Source organism: Bos javanicus, chromosome 16 (genome assembly GCF_032452875.1).
Source record: "Bos javanicus breed banteng chromosome 16, ARS-OSU_banteng_1.0, whole genome shotgun sequence".
Classification (NCBI taxonomy): Eukaryota; Metazoa; Chordata; class Mammalia; order Artiodactyla; family Bovidae; genus Bos; species Bos javanicus.
In genome coordinates this window covers 43,254,912-43,279,852 of record NC_083883.1, presented here as the reverse complement: position 1 = coordinate 43,279,852, position 24,941 = coordinate 43,254,912, and the positions used below count along the sequence as shown (strand labels likewise).

The 24,941-nt window shown below is 47.3% G+C and overlaps 1 protein-coding gene across 3 annotated transcripts; it reads right to left on the bottom strand.

Annotated features, from left to right (window-relative positions):
- EXOSC10 (exosome component 10) lies at positions 1 to 22,522 on the bottom strand. 3 transcript variants are annotated; one of them, XM_061382739.1, is made up of 25 exons: positions 22,365 to 22,522; positions 20,282 to 20,418; positions 19,240 to 19,363; positions 17,873 to 17,977; positions 17,415 to 17,580; positions 17,152 to 17,266; positions 15,211 to 15,286; positions 14,809 to 14,919; positions 14,465 to 14,608; positions 13,752 to 13,942; positions 12,175 to 12,331; positions 11,653 to 11,801; positions 11,433 to 11,483; positions 10,429 to 10,540; positions 8,640 to 8,690; positions 8,392 to 8,470; positions 8,191 to 8,300; positions 6,140 to 6,235; positions 5,722 to 5,796; positions 4,295 to 4,382; positions 3,145 to 3,218; positions 2,447 to 2,618; positions 1,560 to 1,621; positions 922 to 1,018; positions 1 to 144 (listed from the first exon to the last, which is right to left on the bottom strand). In XM_061382739.1, exons 1-25 carry the CDS (start codon positions 22,473 to 22,475, stop codon positions 17 to 19), a joined length of 2,781 nt encoding a protein of 926 aa, XP_061238723.1. In that variant the 5' UTR covers positions 22,476 to 22,522; the 3' UTR covers positions 1 to 16. The 3 variants fall into 3 exon arrangements, with proteins under 3 accessions (XP_061238723.1, XP_061238724.1, XP_061238725.1); XM_061382740.1 differs by having other exon boundaries at positions 922 to 998; positions 22,365 to 22,521; XM_061382741.1 differs by lacking the exon at positions 20,282 to 20,418 and having other exon boundaries at positions 22,365 to 22,454.
- Between the last annotated feature and the right edge of the window lie 2,419 nt (positions 22,523 to 24,941).

The following is a 24,941-nucleotide window of genomic DNA, read 5'->3' as shown; positions in this document are numbered from 1 at the left end:
TTTCTTCCAGCAAGAATTATTTTTTTAATGGTTTAAAAACGAGTCTGTACAAAACCAGCACCACTGTCTGGTGCTTCCAGTCCACCAGGGGATCCTGAAGCTGTCTTCCAACACTATCTCTTTGGCCAATTGTGCCTGAAACCTCTGTAGAGACAGTGTGCAAACAAAAGGGTTAGTTCTTGCAGTCTGGCTTAACGGTGGCAGTCAGCCAGTTTATAAAACGTTGTGAGCCTTAACACTGCAGAACTGAGGGACAATGGTCTGTTTGGGGTTGAGGAGAACTGAGCTGGGCAGTAGAGTGCCCCCGGCACTCCAAGGGCACTCCAGGGGACAGGAGTGGAGGCGGGAGCAGCAGCGCCCTGTGGCCTAGTGAGGGAGGGCTGGCCGAGCTGAGGATGGTCCCTCCTCCGCTGCCACATCCTGGGAGCGTGTCCTCTGCTCCCAGGGTCTGCTGCAAGGATTAGGGTTTCAGGCTTTTAACTAAATTACCCTTTTCTGGGCGATGCCATGCGACTTGAGGGATCTTAGTTCCTCAACCAAGAATTGAACCCAGATTATCAGCAGCAAACGCACTGGACTGCCAGGGAATTCCCTAAAATATTCTTGGACAACAATGACTATCCATATTTGCTTACTGATTTTTTTTCCTCTTTCCTCAGAAAGGGGCTGATGTAGGCAGATTTCAAACCTATTTGCTCTGGGATGACCCTAGGAGACCATGTGGTGATGGGAGAGGGCTAAGGGTGACTGGAGTCCTAGGAGGCGTGGTTACGACTGTGGTTTCCAGTGATCACCTCTCCTCCTCCCAGCTCAGTTTTCTGACTGACAAAGATGGGGATCAGGCCAGGAGATGTGCTCTGAGACTCTCTCTAGGTGAGGCCTCCCCAGGTTTCCCTGGCCATGATGGTGTCTTGCACGTACCTGTCTGACTTTCCAGTTGGAAAGGACATGCTTTTGTTTCCAATCGACTGTTTAATTTTTTTGGCTGCAATGCATTTCTGAAAAGACAAGAAACCATCTAGGCTGAGTGACGACCATAACCGCACGACGCACAGGAAAACACGCCTAGGCTCAGACGGCCCATCAGAGCCTCCAGTGCCAAGGGTATGACTCTTGGGTTTCCTTGCAACTGGACATTTCTGGGTGTTAGAGAAGGCAGGCTGTACAGATGAGCTACTGAGGGAATGGCCAGGCTCTACACAGGGCTCGCTTGCCCTCCCCACGCCAGACGTCCAGTCACATTGCACTCTGGCGGCAGCAACGCCCACTCGGGCAATGGCAGGCCTGTACTGGTACCACAGGGAGTGTTTCCAGCCTGCTGCTATAATTCCCAAGGCAGCAAACAGTAACACCCTTCAAAACCACACACCCACTTTTAGAGACACAACATTTTTTTTCTTGCTGAAATAGGTGATGGGTATTGTTTGTGCCTGGGAAGAAATGAGGTGAGGGAAAAGCTATGCAGACAGAGAGGATTCCTAGATGGGCCAGTCTTGCCAGCAGTGGAGGGTCAACAACATACACCTCAAGCCCACTGGAATTCTCAGTCTGTTTCTTACCTTGCCTGACTGGGGCTGCTTGCTTGGGTCAAACTGGGACGAAGGTTTGGATTTGCTGTTTCCTGAAAGGTAAGAGAAAGGAGAGGCCGGTGACCGTGTGAGTGAGTTAATACACACCACAGACTCACTACCGGGCCAGGTGCACAAGATCCAGGCAGCGTGGGCTGTCAGCTCACTAGCCCTTCACAGACAGAAACTTCTGGCTTGTTGTCACCTCACAAATCATGTTCTCAGTAGCTAAGGGCAGCCCGGAGGCCAGGCTCGTTTCTCATAGGTCTATTCTCAGGTCAGGGGCCGGTGGCTAAAGCACTGGCCAGTTCACATCAAGGAAATCCCTCTGGTTTCTGTGAAGGATGAAGCCACTGTCTGTAAACTGAGGCGAGAGGGGATGTTCTTGCAGAAAAGACGGCTGTGTCGCCAAGGAGGCTGCTCTGTCATCAGGAATGTCACTGCAGTCCTTTCAACAGACAGGCTCTCACAGGCTAAGGAGGCACAGAGCGTCATCTTCTAGGCACCAGGCTGTCTCAACAAACCACATCTTTCTCAACAATCCACATCTTTCCTCTATGTGTGTATGTCTGAGAAAATGTGTTTCTGGGCACAACTTGTGAAGAAGCCTGGAGCCACAATTATTAACAGAATGGACACTATCTTGATGAACCACCAGAGTGGCTCCTGCAGCTCAGCCCTGGGGGCTGAGGGTGGTGGGTTTCTGCCCTGTCCCTGTCATGTCCTTGTGTTGCCCTCACAATTCCAGGTTGCCTGCCTGGCCTTGGGTGGAGCTTAATCTCCACTGAAGTTCTGCTCTTTCCTCCCCTCCCTGTCACCTGCTTCCCCCCATGGGATGTGGTCAGGTGGTCCCTGCGGGACACCCCCTCTGGCCTCACCAGCAAAAGCCTTGAAATCCAACTTGCTGTAGTCATAGGGAGTGAAGTCTTTTTCTGGTGGATCTGGGTCTTTTGGCTTCTTGGAAATTTTGAGGCGTTTCTTCTCTTGCTTCTGTTCTGTCGTCCTCGGGTCACTCGTCGCCCGCTCTCTCTTCTTGGCAGCGTTCTCTAGCTGTGGATTGAACAGATCTGTAAGAGGGAAGCACAGCCACGACCAGGGCAGGAGGCCACTCTGTGTGTGTGACCCCTGTGAGCACCCTGTGAGGCACACGATGCCTCCAGAGCTGTAAACACAGGCTTGGGGACGGAGAGAGGAGCACTGGCGGTGAGGGGCCGAGCTCCCAGCTGGAGGATGACGTCAGGCCACTAGGAAAGGCCAGAGCTGAGCACTCCAGGGTGCTGGGGAGCCGGGGGGCAGGGGGTGAAATAGCTCCCAGGTGGAGTGGGACACAGAGTGGGCTTGATGCCTCACCTCCTTCTACAGGCCAAAGGCATGTTTATCCCAAATGCAGCGGGAGAACCATCCCAGATGGACAGTGACGCCAACCTTCTGGGTGGGGGGCAGGGGGTGGCCACGAGGCAGCACTACTGGACCGGCAACCGGAAGACGCCTACAACCCAACGCTGAGGGTGAGCCCTCCCGACATTCCACACCACCCCAGACCACGACCAGAGAAAGCAGAAACGCAGGCACGTACTGCAGCCTGCTGGCGGACGGACACGGCCTGCTCCGCGGCTGCCCTATACTCCTCTTGGGCCTGGTCCCGGGCAGCTGCAAGAGAGAGAGAATGGTCTCTGTGATTGTGGCGGCAGCCGGGTCTCTAGGCCACACTGCTTGCGGCATCACCCTTGCTGATCGCAGCCACCCTGCCCCTCAGCCCCAACCCCCACATCCCTGGAGGACCCTGCCTCGCGGCTCAGCCCACGTTCCTCTCATCAACCAACCTTGGGGTCCACATCCCTGCCTGCTCTTCACCTAGCGGCCTCCGTGACTCCCCTGAGGACGCGGTGTCAGGATCTCAACCTTAACAGGTCAAGGACCAGAACCAAAACCTCCTCCGCCTCTAACCGGGCCCCCTGCAGCCTCACTGTTCACACAGCCCCGCCTCCCAAGGCGCTCAGGATAAAACCTCCTGTCCAGGACTACCTCACCCAATGCTGTCAGCTTCTCTATGCGACATGACAGGCTCTGAGTTTCCACCACCTGCCCTGCCCCCATGACATCCACACCAGTGTCCCCCTTCATCTGCACCCTGTGCTGCCTCCTGACTGGACTGTCTGCCCTGTCCTCTGCCCAGCAGCTGGTGAGGCCTCCATACCTAAGTCAGGGTACGGCCCTCCCCTGCTCAGAGCCCTCCATGGCTTCCAACTCACTTGGAGTAAAAGTCCCAACAACAGACTCCTGCCTGCTCTCTGTCCTACCCTCCACCCACCCCCTGCCCCCATCCCTTTGGCCTCCTGGGTCACTCTGAGCAGTATTGCAAGCTGTGGCCTTGGCCTCGCTGGGCTGCCAATCTGAACACTCTCCCCTGATGGCTGCGGGTCTTGGCTCAATGTCACGTTCACTAGACCGCCTCCTGTACTGCTGTACAGAAGCAGCCTGCACCCCATTAGGCCCAGCCGCAGCACTTCCTCTCTCTTTGCGTAAGTACCCGCTGCCCTGATAGCTCACACATCTCCGGCTCACTGCCTTCCACCCCTCGGCAGAAGGGAGGCCGTGGAGGGGAGGGCTGGGGCTGCTCGGCTGTGCCTAGAGCTTTGCTCGAGTAACCGGACAGAACAGTGAGCCAGGGCTGCTCTCAACCAAAGGTGCCGGCTGAGCTGACAAGGGGGTGGGCGCTACACTACCTGTGTGCTCAGCTGCCTTCTTCTTGGCAGTTTCTTTAGGTTCTCTTTGTACCTGTACCTGGCTTGCCAGCTTCCAACGGTTGCTGATCTATAAATGAAAACAAACACAACAAAAAATCTCCAAAACTCAGCTGCCTAGGATGATTCTTTTAATGAGGTGATGCAGAGCATGCTGACTGGTAGCTATATACATTCTAGGTCCTAAGTCCCATTATCTAATGATCCTGTATCTAATGACATGAAAAATAAGACCTCATGCTGGCTTTATTTATAAAGTACTTATATTATCTAGGCACTGGGTTGGATGTCTGCATATCCAACCATTCAGTCCCTTCTATGACTCTGAGGCAGAGGTACCATCATCACACCCACTTTACAGACAGGAAATAGGTTGGGAGAAGCTAAGTAACGTGTCCAAGGGGACATGGTTAATAAATGGTAGAGATGGTGTTCAAGGCAGGACTTCTGCGAGTCTAATGTGCTTCTTTACAACACATTTACCTGGGGCATGAGAACACATCTCGGTGACAGGAAATGGTAAGTCTGGTGGGCAGGGGGGTGGGGGGGCACAGATGGCTGCCCTGAGTAAGCCACAACCGGGGGGAAGAGAAGAGACAGCAGAAACCTCACCTGACTCCCTGTTTCTAAAAACAGCAGGCTTACCAATAGCAACAGGGCAGAGGCCCATCAGGATTTCAGCCTGATTCTCTTTTCTGTTTTGTTTTTTTTTCGGCCGTGCCACATGGCACGTATGAGCTTAGTTCCCTGATTAGGGATGGAACTCTCGTCCCTGCATTGGGAAGCGTGGAGTCTTAACCACTGGACTACCAGAGAAGTCCCTTGGCCTGACTCTCTGGCCTAAAGAGAAGTACAGGGGTGGGGGTCGGTCGGGGGCAGAGGGAGCCAGGCCACCCATCTGATCAGAGCACCACCTCCCGCAGGGAGGAAGAGGGCTTTTAACAGACAATTAACATGACGGCTCCCAGGAATATCTCATGGGGATCCAGGGAAGATGGATTCTTATTCTTACTTAAAATGCTGTTAAAACAAACCACACAACATACAATAGAATGTTTCAAAATTTAAGCTGTCATCTTTAAGAGCGTTAAAGTAATATTCATAAATAGAAATGCATCAAGCTGTACATTTCATATCTGTATACTGTATACCTTGTAAATTAAACTTTAATTAAAAAAAACAAAAAACAAAGACCTGTTTCTTTAAAAAGTTCCCCAATGCTTTCAAGAATCTGATTAAAGTCTGGCTCCTCTCTCTGGAAACAATGCTTATATATGAAGTGTTTCTTGCACTCATTTTCAGGGAGGTTCAAAGATGGGCTTGTTTAGAACAGAAACCTGGTTTAAGAAATTAAGAAGTCCTCTTTTCTTAGAAAGTTCACTCTTAGAAAGGGTGACAAATCCACTTACTTCATAGATTTTCGATGATGGATCAAACTTTGCTGACTGAGAAATGTGAGCCCGGTGTTCTACTGAAGGCAGAAACTGGAGAAATGGAAACAGTCATGTTAAATGCTGAGAAACAGAATCTGGACCCAGAATTCAGTAGCACTCAGATGCGGGTGTCTTGCTGGTTACATCTTAGGAGGCCTCAATGCAAAGTGTCAGCCTGGCTGCAGCTGCCTGGCCCTCAAGTGGGGTCCTCTTGTTGACCTGGTCTCAGAAGACCTGACTCGGGGTCTTCACCAACTGCCAGGGATGACGTCACGGTGGTGAGGCTTCTTCGGTCTCTGAAGTCTCTCGGTTCCTTTTTCAGGCAAAAGGCACCTACAGCTGCAGAAAGCTCTGCCTCTTCTGTCAGCCCTTAACATATGTAACCAGCACTTACCATCCGAAATGGATTTTCAAAGGACTCCATTATGTTCTGGGCTTTTTTCTGTGCAACCGTTAATGGACTTTTTTCATTTCCTTCAGCACTAGGTTCCTGCAGGGACAGAGAACAATGGCTTACAATCGTGACCATTTTATGATATTAGATGCCGCAAGAGGAGTAACAGTAATAGTAATAACGCCAACAGCTGACTTTTTAAAGTTACTTATTTATTGGCCACGCCACACGGCACGTGGGATCTCAGTTCCCCAACCAGAGATTGAACCTGTGCCCCCTGCAGTGGAAGCGTGGAGTCTTAACCTCTGAAGTGCCAGGGAAGTCCCAATACACACTCATTGAATTGATGAGTTCTCACCACATCCTTACAACCTACAAGGTATGTGGTGTTACTCTCACCATCGTACAGATGAGGAAACTGAGGCTGAGAGAGCTTAAGAAAGTCTTCCAGAGCCTTACAGCTAATAGGGGCAGAATGAGGATGTAAACCCAGATCTGGCTGACTGGAGAACCTGGGGTTGTAACCTGAAATTAGCTGAAATTTAAAGTCATACACCTTTATAGGTGACCAACAAAACTATGCAACAGAATGTCGCTCTCACCAGGGGCATCAGCCTGCGCTAGCCCCTGGCCTTCTCTGTAGTCAGGCTTCCTGAGCACCAGGAACACGGATGCAGCCTCTGCTAGACAACACACAGCACTTACACATCCATATAGCTGCAAGTTCATGCTCACATCTTTAGCTGCCTAATCACCTTGGTCAACTAAAGGTCCTAGACTTCTTTTTGCACTGGCTACTCAAACAAGACTAACTGTATGTAGTTAAGAGAAAAGGAAAGTTCACTCCCAGACAGTTAATACATCTTGCAAGTGGTACTTCACCTCCCTGGCTCTGGCGCAGCATCTGAGTGTGATGGGAGAGTTGTGAATGGGATTGGACCACCCAGCTTCTTACCACCTGAACACGTGCTAAGAATGAAACTTGTTCTTTATCCAGACAGTATTCTTGCTTCTCTTTCTCAGTTCCTTCTTTCCAGAAATTATAGTTTTTCCTTCTTACCACATCTGTTCCATCTCCTGGTGGCTCAGACGGTAAAGAATCCGTCTGCAATGCAGGAGACTGAGGTTTGATCCCTGGGTCAGGAAGATCCCCTGAAGAAAGGAATGGCCACCCACTCCAGTATTCTTGCCTGGAGAATTCCTTGGACAGAGCCTGGTGGGCTACAGTCCATGGGGTCATAAAGAGTTGGACACAACTAAATGACTAACACTTCCACTTTCTTTCACATCTATTGTGTGCTGTATTCAGATTTTATCTGTGTGATTTCCTTTTTTCCTGGTCACCTCAGTAACTATCCATCCTGACCAGCACATACACCCTGGTCTTCCTTTTGCACAGAACCCAGAGCTCATGTCTGTGGTGGAAAGGAGAAGCGTGATGGGTGGGATCGACCAGGACAAGCTCTATCGTATCCCAGGCTGGACTCCAGGAACAAGGTCCCCAAGTGTGCCACACTGGATGGAGTCTCTACTCAGCCTCCCTGGGAGTGGGGAACAAGCTCCTACCCACTTCCTGGTACTTGCATCTCCTGCTGCTCACTTAATCTAACAGGCCAGATTGGGGAGAAATGCTTTTCTTTTTTCCTTCTTTTCATCCAAAGCACACATAGATGATGCTGGCGGTCGTCAGGAAAGTATACCCAGCACACGCTATGAGTTCACTGGAAACGCTGTTCCACCCCTTCTGGGAATCAGGATAAACTGGCCCTCGATTGACCTTGGATGAATGGGGAAGAAAGGCCCCTGTTTATATGTCCCTGGAGCTCCTGTCCGGCTCCCTGGGGGCACTTCCCCTGAGGATTTCCTCAGGCAGCACACAGAACCCTTCACCTCCCCTCACAGACCTCATCAGGGCAGCAAACACCATCTGGCCAATGGGCTTCCCGCCCACCCCCACCGCCACTGGCTTCCACTTCCGGCAGACGGCCTCCTGTCTGATAAAGCCAGCACATCCCCCCAGTCTGGGTCACGTCCCGGATGGTGTCACTCACGTTAAATAATGTGACGACAGCGGTAGCGACAAGACATCTGATGTCTGGCAGGTTCTCCTCGTCTTCTTGGGCGGAGAGGAGGCCCTCCTGTTTCTGCATCGGCACAGGCCCTACAGGGAGGGGAGTCAGCATGGGCCAAGCCTACGGGGCGGCACACCGGGCAGCCCCACCCCCAGGACGTGCCAGGGGCCTCTTCGTTACCGTCAGTTGGGACGAGAGGGTAGCCATCTGACGGGGTATGGGAGCAGTCATGGGGGCCAAAGAGAACATTCTCCAATCTCTGTGTCAAAAAGAAAGCAACAGGCCGGCGTGAAGGACCTGCAGGCAGGCGGCAGCTCTGTGACCAGGTGACAGGCCCTGGTGTCTGTGAGGGAGGCTGGGTCTGTCCAGGCTGTGACTGGATCCCCCTCCCTCCCTCTGAAAAAGCCACAATGAACACATCACGGTACCTCAGGGTTGGGCAGCGGCCCACTCTTCCTCACTCCCGCTGCGACTTCAGACTACAGAGTCAAAACAGAGAGAATGTGAGGAAAGTTCCCTAAATTTGCTGACACAATCATTCTCTTTTTTCTCTCAGTGCAGACATGTCTCTTCACTAGACGGTGTCTCTCAAGCGCCCGAGACTTTCTCTCGTCCCTTCACCCCTTCCAGTGCCTGGCACCGTAATTACTTGTGCTCAGTAATTATTTGTTGGATGAAAGAATAAAACCCTTTATCACAGTGAGGCACAATACAGAAGGATTCCAAAGAGCCTGAGAAAGATTTTTGTCTAGTCACTGGCGTTTTGCTCTTTACTTGGACAAAGTATAGAGTCAAGAAAGAAATATTAGGATGAAGACATTAAATGTGCTTATCCTCAGATTCTCTTTTTTTTTCACCTCAAAGGGGCTGATTTCAAGTCGCCTGTGATCAATAATCTTTCAAAAAGTTACAAACATGTTTTACACATGCTAATATTATTACTGAGACAAAACATTAAAAACTGTGTCAATTAAAACACAAATCAAAACATGCATATCTTTCTGAACACCCTCTCTCCCACCCCATGGCAAGGGCAGAATAATGTTTGTATGGATTAAAAAACAAAACAAAACACACACACATATGTAAATCTACACATAATCTTGTGTAGACATACTGTAATATCTACACAAGAACACCGGTGTGTTGGTATGTGTGTACGTATGGGTTTGTATTATGGGCTGGGCGTCCTGCTTTCATCTAAATTTGCCTAAACTTTAGCATCTTCTTCACAGTTAGCTCTTTCTGAATTCCCTTCTCTCCGGGGTGCTCCTGTTTCTTGTCACCTCGGCTTTCTTGTGTGGAGTGAGTGGTCCTTGACTCCACTTCCATTATCTTCAACTCTACTTGCCATTCAGAGAACACCTCTAAAGTACTTAGCATGGTGCTCAGAAAAGAACCGTGGCCACTGTCACCACCTGGTATAAAGTCCCATCAATCTTTGCTTTTGAAGATGTTTCCTGAACCTGTCTTTTCCCTTCTATTCCTGTGACCGACACACTCATCAGGGCTCTTATCATCTCAGTTTGGACTACTGCCAGCCTTCCAAAATGCAGTCTCTGTGCTGAGATCCCCACTCCATTTTATCCTGCAAGGCTGACTGCCTCGGGACAACAGCTAACCAGCCCATCATCAGACATCATGAGACATCACTGGCCCTTGGATTAACAAAGATAAGGTTGCAAAGAAAGAAGGATGAGGGTTTCCCTGGTGGCTCAGTGGTATAGAATCTGCCTGCCAATGTAGGAGACGTGGATTTAATCCCTGGTCTGAGAAGACCCCACATGCTGTGGAGCAACTAAGTTCATGTGCCACAGCTATGGAGCCTGTGCTCTAGAGCCCGGGAGCTGCAACTGCTGAGCCAAACTACTGAAGCCTGTGCGCCTTAGAGCCTGTGTTTGGCAGCAAGAGAAGCCACTGCAATGAGAAGCCTGCATGCTGCAATGAAGATTAGCTCCTATTTGCCGCAAATACAGACAAGCCCATGCAGCAATGATGCTCCAGCACAGCCAAAAATAAACAAATAAAATTTTTTTAAAAAAAGGATGAACTTTAGCTTCTGACTATCAAAAAGACACACCCACTGGATTTCCTAAATCCTGTTATTTCCTCTTGCTTTTTTTCAGAGTGGAGACCAACTCACGTGTGAAGGAGATTATAAGGAGCAAGACGCCAACAGACAGAGCTGAGAACCTGTGGAGTTGGGGAGCTTCTTACCTTGAGCAGAGGCATCTCTCGTGCCTGCTGAATCAGAAGGTGCATTTCGTTGATCTGCTGCCGTACAAGAGGAGGCACGGGGTTACAGCAAGCGATGATGCCCTGAGGTTCCCTGAAGGAAGTGAGAACACATTCAACATTGCCCAGGAGCTCAGCCCACAAAGGCTACAGGAAATAACAACGACCCGCTGAAGCCAGACTGTAGGCGCTCAGGTGAGAACTGAGGGAACATGGTCTGTCAGGGTGGCCCCGCGGGCTGTTCCGAGACGTGCTCTCTGCTGCACTTAGCCCTGAGCAGACGCCTCCTACTGCTGCCTCCTGCTCTCAGGGCGGGCTGGAACGCAGCCCCACAGCTCTGCTCACCTGCAACCCTGCAAGGAGGTGCCAGGTGATGATGAGCTTTAATTCTTTGCTTACACTCCAATTAACATCATAAGAATCTAAAATCATGAGCCACCTTAATCCAGAAGGAGGTACAGATGAAAGAGTCTGAGACATTTTCTCTCCTTTAAAGTGGATGCTCCAGGCTCAGAGACTTACACGCTGAGGCTGCTGTTAAGTCACTCAGTGGCGTCCAACTCTTTGTGACCCCCATGGACTGTAGCCCACCAGGCTCCTCTGTCCATGGGATTTTCCAGGCAAGAATACTGGAGTGGGTTGCCATTTTCTCCTCCAGGGGATCTTTCCCACCCAGGGATCGAACCCATGTCTCCTGCATTGGCAGGCGGATTCTTTACTGCTGAGACACCTGAGAAGCCCAGAGACTTACACGGGAGTCCATATAAGGGATAAACATAGAAACAGCTCCAGTTCAGAAGCTCTGCTTCCTAAATGGCAGGGCACGGGCAGAGATTCTGCATTCCTTGGACTTGCTAACTTCCTCAGAGCACTAATCTGCTCTGAGTAAACAGCTCTGAGGTAACAACAATCAGGGAAGCCGGATCTGAAGGACAAGTACTTTCTCTACTGAGGAAGTCAGAGCACATTAATCAGCCCTCACTCACTTGGGCAGCTCCTCAGCTATCTTTAGCATCATGTGGTTTGGCAGGACGTATCTGGAATAAAACACACAACAGGATCCCATTAAATTCTGCCAACAAGTTCCATGATGTGCTGTAACCCTGGGAAAATATAATCAACTTTCATGGTGAAAAGAGTTGAAAAAGCCCATTATTTCCTTGTCACCAGACCTAGCAAGAATGAAAGGGATCGACAGTCCCTTACCCATAACTCTCATCTTCCCGACGAGCTGTTTTATCCCTCCAGGCAAACAGCAGCTGAAAGGCTGTCAACTGCTGTGTGTTCAGATGCTTCTTCTGCTTCCTATAGAGTTCCAGGTAAGATTCGTCTGTGAAGATGGGTTTGATGAATTTCTGCAAAATATTAAAGAACATTCAAGATAAGTGGGAATCAATACTGTGCCCTGGGCTCTTCAGGACACTGGGCTCTTTCACGAACGTAAACAGCAAAGCAGACACGCACCGCCACGACCACTGAGCCCTTGTGCCACAACTACCGAAGCCCGTGTGCCTACAGTCCATGCTCTGCAACGAGACGCCACTGCAGTGAGAAGCCCGCAAACCCCAACTAGAGAGTAGGCCCCACTTGCTGCAACTAGAGAAAGCCGTGTGTAGCACCAAAGACCTAGTACAGCCAAAATAAATTAACTCATTTCAAAAATTTTTTAAAAATAAAAGAGCAAAGCAGAGCACGGGGACCCGAACAGAACCTGGGCCCGGGCTGTACCTTGAGGCAGATGTCTCGACTGCGCTGCCACACCACCTGCAGCTGTGTGGGCTGCTCGTTGCCGCGCTCCCACAGCTCCAGCCGCATCTTATCATAGATGTACAGCAGGTAGTGAGTGTCGTCTCGGGCGTAGCTCAGCATTTCCTCCGGCAGAGGTCTAGGGTTGCAACAGAGAACGCTGTTTCCCTGGTTTCCCCCGAGGTGGCAATTTGACTCATCTACCCTGTGGGTTCCTGCTGAAGTTCAAGAGTCTCCCCTGGCCAATACTACAGCCCCACCAGCTTCTCCAGCATCCTCATGGGACAAGCCGCTCTTTCCACAGCTGGGCAGAAGGGGCAGTAGGGCAACGATGTGGTTAAAAATCAGGGCCCTGTGTTGAATGTGAATCTTATCCCACTGTGTGGCATGTGGCAATGGTCAAGTAAAAGGAAGTGGTTTTTAGATTTTATCAATTTTCATCTTATAGTTCAACTTTACTAAATTCTCTTGAGACTTTCTGGCATGAGACGTGCAGAAGAGTTTGGTGCTTTTGCATACAATAGCTACAGCCTCAGAGAGGAAGCCAGCCATCTGAAAATGACCAAGGGGAGCAAGAATCCCACAAAGTGTGGCAAGACTCCCTAACAGCCTTAGATTATAGTAAATACTATAAATTACTATACTATAAATTATTATATTTATATAGTATATATTTACGATGTGCTATATTTACTATACTGTAAATTACTCTACAGTAATTACTCCACTATAAATTATTTAGATTACAGTAAATACTGCTTACAAAGCTAAGTCAGCTCTGTTCTTAGAATTCTCTCACACTTATGGGAGACCATTTCACACACATGTACCAGGGAGATGTGGATTACAAACAAGAGACTGACATGGACAAACGCTGACATGGCATGGCAATTTCAACTATTTCCATGCAGCATGATGCACTATTTATTTGTTTATCTAAGATAGTAATTCCTGACTTTTTCAAACATGAAACATTCTTTTCACTTTTTCTTATAATTTATGTTCAAGTACAATCTAATTTCCTCCTCGATAAATATGAAGCATTTTTTTTAAACGAAATTTACTTCCATTTTAAAACTTTTAAATATTTCACATCACAAAACTAAACTGAAATTTATTAACATTCTCCTCTATGTAACATAATCAGTCCAACATTAACTCTACATTATTCTAAACCTTCCAGCTGTCCTTATGCCACTAAAAACAAATGGAGAAAAGCCCAATGACATTCAACTCAAGATCCAAATGGGGTACTTCCCTGGTGGTCTAGTGAGTAAGACTCTGCCAGTGCAGGAGACAGGTGTTCGACTCCTGGTCTGGGAACTAAGCCCATGCACCACAACTACGGAGCCCACCCCTCGAGGCTGGGGTCCGCAACAAGAGAAGTCACTGCAATGAGAAGCCCAAGCTCTACAATAAAGAGTGGGCCCTGCTTGCAACAATGAAGACCCAGTGCGGCCAAAAATAAACTTAAAAAAAAGAAAGAGAGATCCAAATGGTGCTACAACCACCCAGGCCTCCCTCCGCCAGCCCTGTTTGCTCATCAAGAACAAACTGACCGTATCCGCCAGTCGGCCAGCTGGTACTGCTTGTTCGACTCCACGCTGCAGTAGAGCTTCAGCAGGTGGTCCAGGGAGTGCCTGCCCAGGTTAAGAAGGCGAGCTGCCTGGTGGGTATCAAACATGTTCACCACGTACAACCCGAAGTCCTTCTGAAGCCATTCTATGTCTGAATCAGCACCATGGAAGACCTGAAAATAAAACCAAAGCCGTGCAGTACAGAGGCACAGGGCCGTTTGTGCTCTGAAATGAACTCTGTCCCTAGGTTATTAGAATACTGGAATAGATGCCAGGATAAAGAATAAGATGGTTCAGTTTTACATGCTTCTTTTAGTTTGGGCCACAGTCCTCTACAATCCTAATTGCATGCTTTTAAGTGCTAACAGCTGATGACGCTAAGAAAGCCACGTTGCTAGCTTCAAGGACAGTCATTAAGTCCAACAATCTTGAGATCAAGGGCTCGCTGCAGTATTCATTAAAGTGCTTTAACATTTTTCTGGGTGGTGACCCAGAACCCAAGGATCAAACTTGGGTCTCCTGCATTGCAGGGAGATTCTTTACCATCTGAGCCACCAGGGAAGCCCACACGAGTGGAGGAAGTTACAATTTTTTCTCTCAGCTTTCCTGGGGCTATGCTGAAATGACGACAGTAGTAAATTGGGAAGCACTTAAATCGTGTGCTCACATGTAAGAGTGGGAAAAGGCTGGCTAACCTTAACAATAGCTGGGTCTGTGAGGCTCTCGTTGAGAATATACATGTCGCTGCGAAGCTCCAGAGTGTCAATGATGAAGTCTTCTGTCCGGGTGGAAATCTGCATCAGGCAGGTGAGCCCCAGGAAGCTCCTGTAAGAGTGGTGCTAAAATACACAGAAAGAAGGGGAAACAGCGAAAAAAGGATTTGTATCAGGCTTACAGTTAAATTGATTTTGAAAAATCAGTAATAAACAATGTGATTATTACCAAAAAACAGGTTTAAATTAGTATTACTTTTATACTTCTTGAATAGGTGAACTCACAGAAAATGTAAACACTTCCTTCTAGGTCACTAAAAAGTTACCTCCAAGTCTACCGCAAATTCTTGACACTTCAGGAGCTTTTCGTTGAGTTCCACTAGTTCATCCAGTGTGGACACGAAGTGGCAGGGTGTCTCTCCTACAGGTCTGTATAACTGCATCACAAAAGTACAGGGAGAAGGAGAAGACTATGAACCATCGTCTTTCCTTAAAGGACAAAGTGAATTATGAGTCCAAGAAATGATCTGAAGTCACACCCTTCTATTTGGGTAGCCAGAAAATTCGTTTGGCTTTCCATAACATCTTACGGGAAAACTCGAACGAATTTTTGGCCACCCCAATACTATAAAAGCAACTAAAGAAAGCCAAAACTGCATCCAGTCATTGATGTACCTGCTTATTCCTGGGCTACCTGGGAACCACCATCAGCTGAGATCGGCACTCACCTGAGGCTCTGGCTTTTGAAGGACTGAGTCTGGTGGCATGAAGTGATCTAGTTCATATTGATAAGGATGCGCAAACCTGAATCAGTAAAACGAAAAGGTACAAACAATAAATGCTGGAGAGGTGTGGGGAAAGGGCAGCCCTCTTGCACTGCTGGTCAGAATGTAAACTGATACAGCCACTATGGCAAACAACACGGAGGTTCCTTAAAAAACTAAAAACAGAACTACCGTATGACCCGGCAATTCATCACCAGGGGTATACCCTAAGAAAACCGTAACTCAAAAGGACACATGCACCCCGCTGTGCACTGCAGCACTATACACAACTAGGACACAGAAGCAACCTAAATGTCTACTGATGGGTGGAGGAAGACGTGGCATATATACACAACGGAGTATTAGACAGAAAGGAACAAAACGGGGTCATTTATAGAGAAGTGGATGGACCTAGAGTCTGTCAAACAGACTGAAGTCAAGTCAGAAAGAGAAAAACAAATATGGTATATTAACACACATATATGGAATCTACAAAAACTGTACTGGTGAACCTATCTGCAGGGCAGGAAGAAAGATGCAGATGTTGCGAATGGACCTGTGGACATGGTGGGGAAGAAGGAGGGACAAATGAAGAGTGGCACTGACAGACATCCACTACCATGAGTACAATGGCCAGCTGGTGGGGAGCTGCCGTACAGCACGGGGAGTCAGCCTGGTGCTGTGACGACCTAGTGGGGTGGGATATTGAAGGGGTGGGTGGGAGGGAGGCTCAAGAAGGTGGGAGGATTTATTTGTACATACAGGTGATTCCTTTTGTTGTACAGCAGAAACACAACGCTGTAAAGCAATTACACTACAATAAAAAACAAACGAAAAAAAAAACAAAAAGAAAAATCTTTGTGATTAACTCCATGATTCAAGGAAGAACAACTCTTTTAATCCAGTTTGTTAAAACAAATAAGAAAAGACCATTGTGAAAATATTTTAAAAAGCATCATTGCTTCAATGATAATTCAAGTGTATAAAAAAAAAATTAGGTGCAACTTGTTCACCCTTAAAAGTATAACAATTAAAAATCTATTCATTTATAAAGATTTGAGCACTAATTGGAAAAACACTGTATAGCTGCTACTGCAGATAATACAGAAAGGTGAAATATATAATTTTTTGTGATCTGGAATAACGGATCTGTGAGGTGAGAGAGGATGGGGCAAATACCTCAGCTGTCATATACTAAATGATGCATTTTCTTCAGTTCTGCTATCAGAATTCTGGCATAAGAATCTGCTATCAGATTCTGGCATAAGAATCCTGTCTTTTTTGAGTTCCTTGAGGGCAGGGCCGCCTTTCAGCACCTTTATTTCTCCAGCACTTGATTGGAGGCCTCACAGTGCAGAGCTGGGGCTGAGGCATGAATGCCCCGACGCTCTGGCTAAGTGTGAGAGAAGGACCAACACTGACCAAGTCCCCCTCAAGTTTTTTCTTTACACTGAAGGCAAAGTCCTATTGTCTGTTTATAGCAAAGTTTTTCCAAGTTGCCTATACTGCCAGGGAGAAGGCCTTTTCTGTGCTAAGTTTACAAGTGAGCCTTACCTTCCTGTGTGAGACCCCACCTGACAAGAGAGGCAGAGTGGTACAAAGGAAAGAAAATTCTAAGAAAACTTGGGTTTGAAGTTCTAGTTCTGTGGGAAGTTAGCATCTCAAGTTTGGTTCTTTCATCTGTATAGCAGGGACGAGAGCAACTGGCAGCTCTTAGGACTGTGTGAGGCCCTCTGTGAACACAAGCAGGAGGTCAGCTGGTAAGATTCACCTCGGGTTGAGAGGAAGAGTCACCCACTCCTCAGGTTCTGCTCTCATTCACACATTTTACAAAAGTGACGCAGAGTGAAAACACACATGCTGGTCAAGTCTCACAACAGGACACTCAGACAGGTGAACACTTACATGTCCTGCTCCACCTGCTGGGTTCTCTGCTGATGGATTAAATCTGCCAGGGCAGGGGGGACATCCAAGTCCTCAGGGCGGTCTTGTGGGCGTTCCCGTCTTTCTTTGGAGAGTGCTGGAGACCCAAGCAGCAACAAAGACAGGTTTACACTTTGTCTAGTTACCAAGGGTTAACTGGCTCCCTCTGAATTTGAACAAAGGAAGACGGGAGGGAGACCTCTCCCCCTTCACTTGTGTTGTTGGGCAGAGTTGGTACCACTTACCCTGAGGGAGGGGTTTCTGAGCATTGGGCTTAATGAAGATTTTGGGAAGAAATGGTGTGTTAGAGTTGTCGATCTTCTCTCGGAACTTAAGCTGAGGTCGGATGATGTTTTTTGCATGAAGCAGCCGGAAAGTTTCAGATTTTGTTTTTTTGCTATATTCTCCTGCCTATGATCAACAAATACAAATACTTTATAACACAGCAACTTGAAAACTTAGAAAACTAAATTCCGTTTTACGCCAACGGCCACCCATTTAAGAACGTATGTGTGACCCTGGTGTGGGGTGGTGGCTGCAAAGTCGACTAGAGGGTGGAATTAGGTTGTGTCTGTTTATGAGAACAAGTTAGGCAGTGGCGAGTTCTGTGTTCAATAAATTAGAACAGAAATGCAAATGAGAAAGGGCAAAGACCCTAAGGTTGATATCAGATACTCCAGTGCCTCTGAAAAGCAGCCCTCACCTTCCGGTTCCAGCTGGACACTATGGTTTGGGGGACCTGTAACCCTGCAGGGAGGACAGGTTGTTGATTCTTATTCACGCCTGATGCTTCGTCCAGTAAAATGCCCTAAGAGTGCAAGAGGTATTAGTTTAGTATCTTCCTTTTAAGGGTTAACAGAGTTAATTACCTAAAATTTTACGAAACATAGCCAGAGAATTACATCCAAGAGTACACATTTTTAAGAGCGAATAACTGTAGGAGACGTGATTTTAAAGTCAACCCAAGTAATTAAAGCATTACTTGCTCAAAGGTAGGGCAGTGATCAGGCACTCCCAGCCCTTGACTGACTCTCTTCACAGTTCTGAATTGGGCTGAAAATTCAAAAGTGACTTAACAGGATGATGTGGCCTACCATCCTAGCCTGCATTAAACATTGAGGAATGGTAATCAGAGTGAGAATGACAGCTGTCCTCATCTACCCGTATTTTGTACAGCAGCACCAGATGTGGGGTCTCAGTTTGGGCACTACCAACAGTGGTGCACCTAGCTGACAAATGGTAGGACTTGAAATCAGAAAATTTGAGCAAACCACTGAAAGACCTGTGGGCATCTAGACCATGGAAGAGATGACTTCATGGGACAGGACAGCATGATTTAAACATCCACAGGACTGTCATATGGCTGAGCATTAGCTATGTTTTGGACAAGCTGTACATTTCTGTCAGGAATATTCTGCCACAGAATTAGGCAGAAGAAGCCGGTTGGCTCGCTATCTCAATGAGCCACGTGTCCCTCTAATCACGGAACTCAGGGTAGTTAGAAGACCGAATGTGTGTGTGCTCAGTCGTGTCCAACTCTTTGCAACCCCATGGACTGTAGCCCAACAGGCTCCTCTGTCCGTGGGATTTCCCAGACAAGAATACTGGAGTGGGTTGCTATTTCCTCCTCCAGGGGATCTTCCCGACCCAGGGAGTGAACACAAGTCTCTTGTTTGTGTCTCCTGCATTGGCATGCAGATTCTTTACCACTAGCGCCACCTGGGAAACCTAGTAAAAATGGATTAAATGTTGGTTGTGCCCTGTATCCAGAGGCCTCTTCTCCTGCAACAAAATGGAACTGGCAAATCTGCAGGGTAGATTTCTGACAAAGGCACTTTAAAAACAGGCATCCCCAGGGGAAGTAATATTCTGAAGTGATGTATCTGAAGACAACTGTGTTATTTTGGGGGAAAAGAAGCCAATCATCAGAGGAGGGAATATTGTTATGGGCAAGAAATGCTAAACTTCCTTTCTTTTCATTTCCTGAAGTGCCTGGGTTTTCTTTCATTATTTAATAATACAAAGGCTCTTCATTTGTTAGTTACCTTAAGAGTGAGGTGAACTACTCACCACTCTTTCCAGAATAACATCATTGGTGTCGACCAGCAAATCAAACTTGTCCTCCAGCTCGGTCACTTTACTCCGGTCCTTAATGTTGCTTCGGCACCCGTGGTACTGCATCACCCTACTCATGCTGGGAAGGACAGGAAAACCCAAATCAGTCTGTATACTTTTGTTTGCTTGTTTACTCATCTGGCAGAAAGCTCCCAAGGCTTAGCTCAGATTATTCCCAACACTTTCTATAACAAAATATTTATTTATTTGGCTGTGCTGAGTCTTAGTTGCAGCATGTGTACTCTTAGTTATGGCATGTGGGATCTGGTTCCCTGATTAGGGATCGAACCTGGGCCACCTGCTGTGGGAGGGCAGAGTCTTAGCCACTGGACCTCCAGGGAAGTCCTCCCTAATACTTTTAGATCAAACTAACAAAACCTGCACCCTTATAGCAAAAAACATTGCTAGTTGTATGGCACTGGGCAATTCACTAAATCTCACAAAGACTTATTTTCTTCATTCGTTATTTGAAGGGGTGGAAGAAATTACCCCAAGGCTTTGTTTACATTCTAAAAAGATATATAACACTATGTAAATGATGTACTCTGCATTCACTGTTTTAACATGAAATCTAAAACAGATTCTCCAATTCTGTCATGCAACAGTTCAACAAAACCAGTGTCTGTGTAATGTCTGTCCTAATACACTTATTAGAAAGCCATTACTAAAAAATAAAATAGATTAAAAAAAAAATAGAAAGCTAAAACTTGTGACTCCACAGGTTGTGTGAGAGAATCTTGGCTCTAGGTTTTCAAGTCCCATGTTAATTTAAAAAGATTCACTGTCTATAGCTGCAATAGTCAACATATATATTTTTAAAGTTAAACTCAAAATTTACCAAGTAACATTCCCTAATCAAAATCTATTGTCATTTTTACATTTTATAGCTCCAAAGCACAGAAAATTATGGTAAGAAAAAAATACAAATCTCAGGAAAAATCATCTACTTCTTCATAGTCATTTCTTTCAACATGAGAAAAGAATATATAGCACTTACCACTGAAGCAACCTGTCTCCCTGTGTTTCACAAAATGCCTGGAAGCCAGGAAAACTTCGGTAAAAATCATACTCATCACCAAACTGTGGTAGGCCCCCAGACGCCTTGGTGACTGCCACCACTGCCCCAAGAGCGAACTGTCAAAACCAGAAAAACAAGCGTGTTTTAGACACAGGTCACCATTCATCCAGCAGCTCATTTTCTTTTCCAAGATCTACTATATATAAGGAACTGTCCTAGATGATTGTTGGGGATTTTTTTCCCGGGACTTGGAAGTGACGAACCTGAAAGGATACTCGGACAGTCTCTTGCAAGGACTGACATGTTTATTTCTGTAGTCAAGCCTTTTTATAGAAGTAGGAACAAAGAGCTTAGAGTATACAGCCAGCAGAGCGCGTACGGGGTTAACACCTAATCAGTAAAAATATTTCAAGGACAGCGCGCTCTAAGTGACCCATGTGTTTATCTCATAACCCATTTTTTCAAGCAACATCCTTAATATTTATTATTAAATCTTGGCGCCGGACATAACCAAAGGCAGGAGATGTTTTTCTGTCCGAGCACATCAAGCCGGGGTACTTCTGGCCCTTCGCCATTTTTCCAAGGACTTCTTCCAACCAGCTATTTTGTACTGGGCTTCCCAACAATGATGAAGATACCCAATCTCCATGCATCATTTAGTGCCGATTTTACCCCAACCCTTATGATACACGAATGAACGTGAAAACGAGTTTTGGAGCTTACATTCTTGGGAGAATGGGTATAGAAATAACAAATACATATATAATTAGGCTAAGATTCAAAACAGCCTGGTATTGTGACCTTAGGCAAGTTATTTTATTTATTTGAACCTTAGTTTCTGAATTTGATAAACAAGTGTAAGGGAGTTCCCTGGTGGTCCAATGGTTGATACTCCGTGCTTCCACTGATAGGGGCATGGGTTCAATCCCTGGTTGGGGAACTAAGATCCCACAAGCTGCATGGCTCAGCTAAATAATAATAATCATCATCATAATAGATACAGACAATATAAGAATATTCTGGATCTTTCATATGACTGATTTAGAATGGTTACCATCCACAACTGGACTTGTGTTTATGGCTCAGTTACTGTCAAGGATGTCTCTATTTCAATTTCTGTGTGGTAATGGGAAAAAACCTAAAGTGGCACTCATGGGTAAATGATGGTTGGTCACATGAAAGCCAAATGACATCACTGTAAGCTGTGTTATAAATGTTTTCCAAGAAAAAAAGAGAGAAAATGGGAACTTGAATCATGGTGGCATTCCTGGTAGCACAGAGCCACCCAATCAGGACCATGGCTAGTGACCCAGGAATTAATCAGAACCAAATAAATGAATTTGTGGTAATGATAAATTAGACAAAATGCAAGTGGAGTTTTAGGGAATTTGTAGTGCTAACTTACAAGCTATTTTAGCTGCATGGTCTTGTAAGAGCTATGCATGAGATGTTTAATTCCAGATTTGTTTGTTCATATTTAAGCACCATTAGACAAATAATCCAAATGAACTCTATGGAAGGAGGCACTGATCAATGTTCTATGGCACCTGCAGGAGGGACACTCGGTGGCAGCTCTACATTAAACCCAGGGTTTAGGATTATGTAGGGCTGGACCTCAGGAGAGGGAAGAAGGGCCATCCCCGCCGCGGGAGGGGAGGACAGCAAGTGTGGGCAGCTTGAAGCAGCCGAGCCTCTCCGGAGAGTTGTTTGAATGGCTCAGGCCTGGGCGGGGTCGGGGTCGCGAGGACTGGTGGCTTCAGGGTGACCAGAAATCCCTTCCTATGACGTGGCGACAGCTCTCCATGCTCGGGACTGCAAGGGTTCAAACGGGAGATCCAGGACCCTGGGGTGTGGGGAGTCCCCCAGTGTCAGCGAGCGAAGCCCCATCCCCGGAGGGTGAAGAGGCAGATTGTGCCGGGAGAGGGCACAAGCCCCTTTAACCCTCTCCCGGGGCTCGGCTGCATCGTGCACGCGGCCGGGTGGGCGGCCGCCCAGAGGGTCCGGGCCTGCTTCCGGTCAGCCGCGGGCGGCTCCCGATGCCCTCGAGGCGTCACGAACTCACCTTCACGAAGCTGTCTGCGTCCGGGAAGCCCGGCAGCACCATTTCCCCGTCAGACTTGGCCGCGGTCGTGGCTGACTGGGCCTTGGACTCTCGGGGACTAGGAGGCGCCATTTTTCCGGCTGGCGCGGCTCTTCTCGCGAGAGTGCCTCGGCCAGCGCGACGTGCGCGCACTGCGCATGTGCGGAGGCAGTTCTTGCTGGGGGCGAGCTGGGGAGTTTGAGTTGGGGTGGAATCAGCCTGAGAACCTGGCTGCAGCCGACCCCCACTCCGCCGCTACCTAGGGAGGCTGACATTTTCTTTAACCTCGTAGGTGAGACGCAGAGGACCCAGTAATTCTCAGATTTAAAGCCAGCTCTTCTTAGGCTCTGGTTTCGTGTCCCCCTGACCCATTTGATTTGACTCCTGCAATTCTCCCTGTCTGGTGTCTTCCCTCGTTGCTGGTTCTTCCGTAACAGACTACAAGTATGCTGGCATCTCTCCCAAATGAAAGGCAAGACAGAGAACGCCACTCCACCCCACACCTTCCAGCCACCGCAACATTTCTCTTGCACTTCATAGGTAAGCTACTGGAAAAGGCGTCTGTTACCTCCAGCGCTCTGGAACTTCTCCAGTTAGAGGTTTCTCCTGAAAACACGACCGCTGGAAACACAACCTAAGGCACTTCAGTGTGAACTCAAACGTTTGTGAAATGAATATCTGCAAGAGTTCTTGTTAGGAGGGAGGCAGTATTAGGCAGCTCAGGAGTGGATTTGGGATGCCTCTAGGGTGTATCCTCTCTCCTGAGATCAGGGACGACACACCCGTAATAAGTTTGTTTGGCTTAGTAGGTGTTCAATAAATGTCAGCTGTTACTTTTTTTTTTTTTTTTTTTGCGAGGCCTTGCAGGATTTTAGTTCCCTGGCCATGGATCGAACCTGGACCCTGGCAGTGAAAGCACTGAGTCCTAACTACTGGGCTGCTAGAGAATTCCCTCCTTAGCTGTTATCTTAGTCAGAATATCTTATTAACAGGATGCTTTTTTCAGTCTCCCCATCCCCTCCCCAGCCATTTGTGTACCTCAGGTACACAGGTACCATGGCAGAACAAAAGCTAGCCTATTTCTTTAAAAAAAAAAAACCAATATATTTTGGTTTGTTTTATTTTTGGCTGTCCTGGGTCTTCACTGCTGCACACAAACTTCCTCTAGTTGCTGCGAGTGGGGGCTACTCCCTAGTTACAGTTCATGGGCTTCTCATTGTGGTGGCTTCTCTTGTTGCTGAGCATGGGCTCTACAGTGCATGGACTCAGTTGCCCTGTGGCATGGGGGATCTTAGTTCTCTGACTAGGGATTGAACCAGCATCCTCTTCATTGGGAGGCGTATGGTTCAACCTAGGCTGTGCTGAGGTGCTTTACATGGATTTGCACCCCTCAAAACAACCTGATGGGGTAGACTCACATTTTCAGTGGAGGAAGCAAACACAGAAAATAAGGAGCTTTTCTGAAGTCACACTGGTAGGATGAGACAGAGTTGAGATTTGAAACTAGTTAATTTGTTACCTAGTGGGCACAATAAAGGACAGAAACAGCAGAGACCTAGTAGATGCTGAAGAGATCAAGAAGAGATGGAAAGAATACACTGAAAAACTGTACAAAAAAGATCTTAATGAACTGGATTACTACGATCATGTGGTCAGTCACCCAGAGCGAACATTCTGGAGAGTGAAGTCAGGTGGGCCTTAGGAAGCCCTGCTGTTAATAAAGCTAGTAGATGTGATGGAATTCCAGTAGAGCTATTCAGATCCCTAAAGAATGATGCTGTCAAAGTTTTGCATTCATTATGCCAGCAAATCTGGAAGACCCAGCAGTTGCCATAGGACTGGAAAAGGTGAAACCTCATCTCAATTCCCAAGAAGGGTAGTACTAAAGAATGTGCTAATCATCAGACAATTGCATTCATCTCCTATGCTAGTAAGATCATGCTTAAAATCTTGCATGTTAGGCTTTAGCATTATGTGAACCAAGAATTTCCGGATGTCCAAGCTGGGTTTAGAAAAGGAAGAGGAACCAGATATCAAATTGCCAACATTCGCTGGATCATAGAGAAAGCTAGGGAATTCCAGAAAAACATCTACCTCTGTTTCATCAGGGGCACTTTCCTTCTAATGTCTATGTTAGAAGATTTCTCTGTCCCTTTTTATACTTAAGTAAAACTCTGCTACACAAAAGTTCTTGAGTGATCAAGGCTGGTCCCTGGTCCCGAAGCTCAATCTTCAGAGATCACAAATCCAATACTGTTCACCGTAAGCTATCATCTTACGGGCTTGCCCAGGATCTTCAGGATAAGGTAAGAACCCTCAGAGCTCTAGCCTCTCTGCTTTCTCAGTACACACATTTTCTTATTTACTAACTCTACAGTGTGCTTGTATGAATGAATGACACGCCCTGCGCAAAGCAAGTGATGAGCCCTGCTCTGTGGTTTCATGGTGCCTCATAATGACTGAAGGCAGCCCCCAAAAGGGGAGCATTGTAGGGGGTTTAGGCTGACCTGCCAGTGTCAAGAGACACCCAGCGTCCTTGCAAGGGAGGCGGCCAGAAAT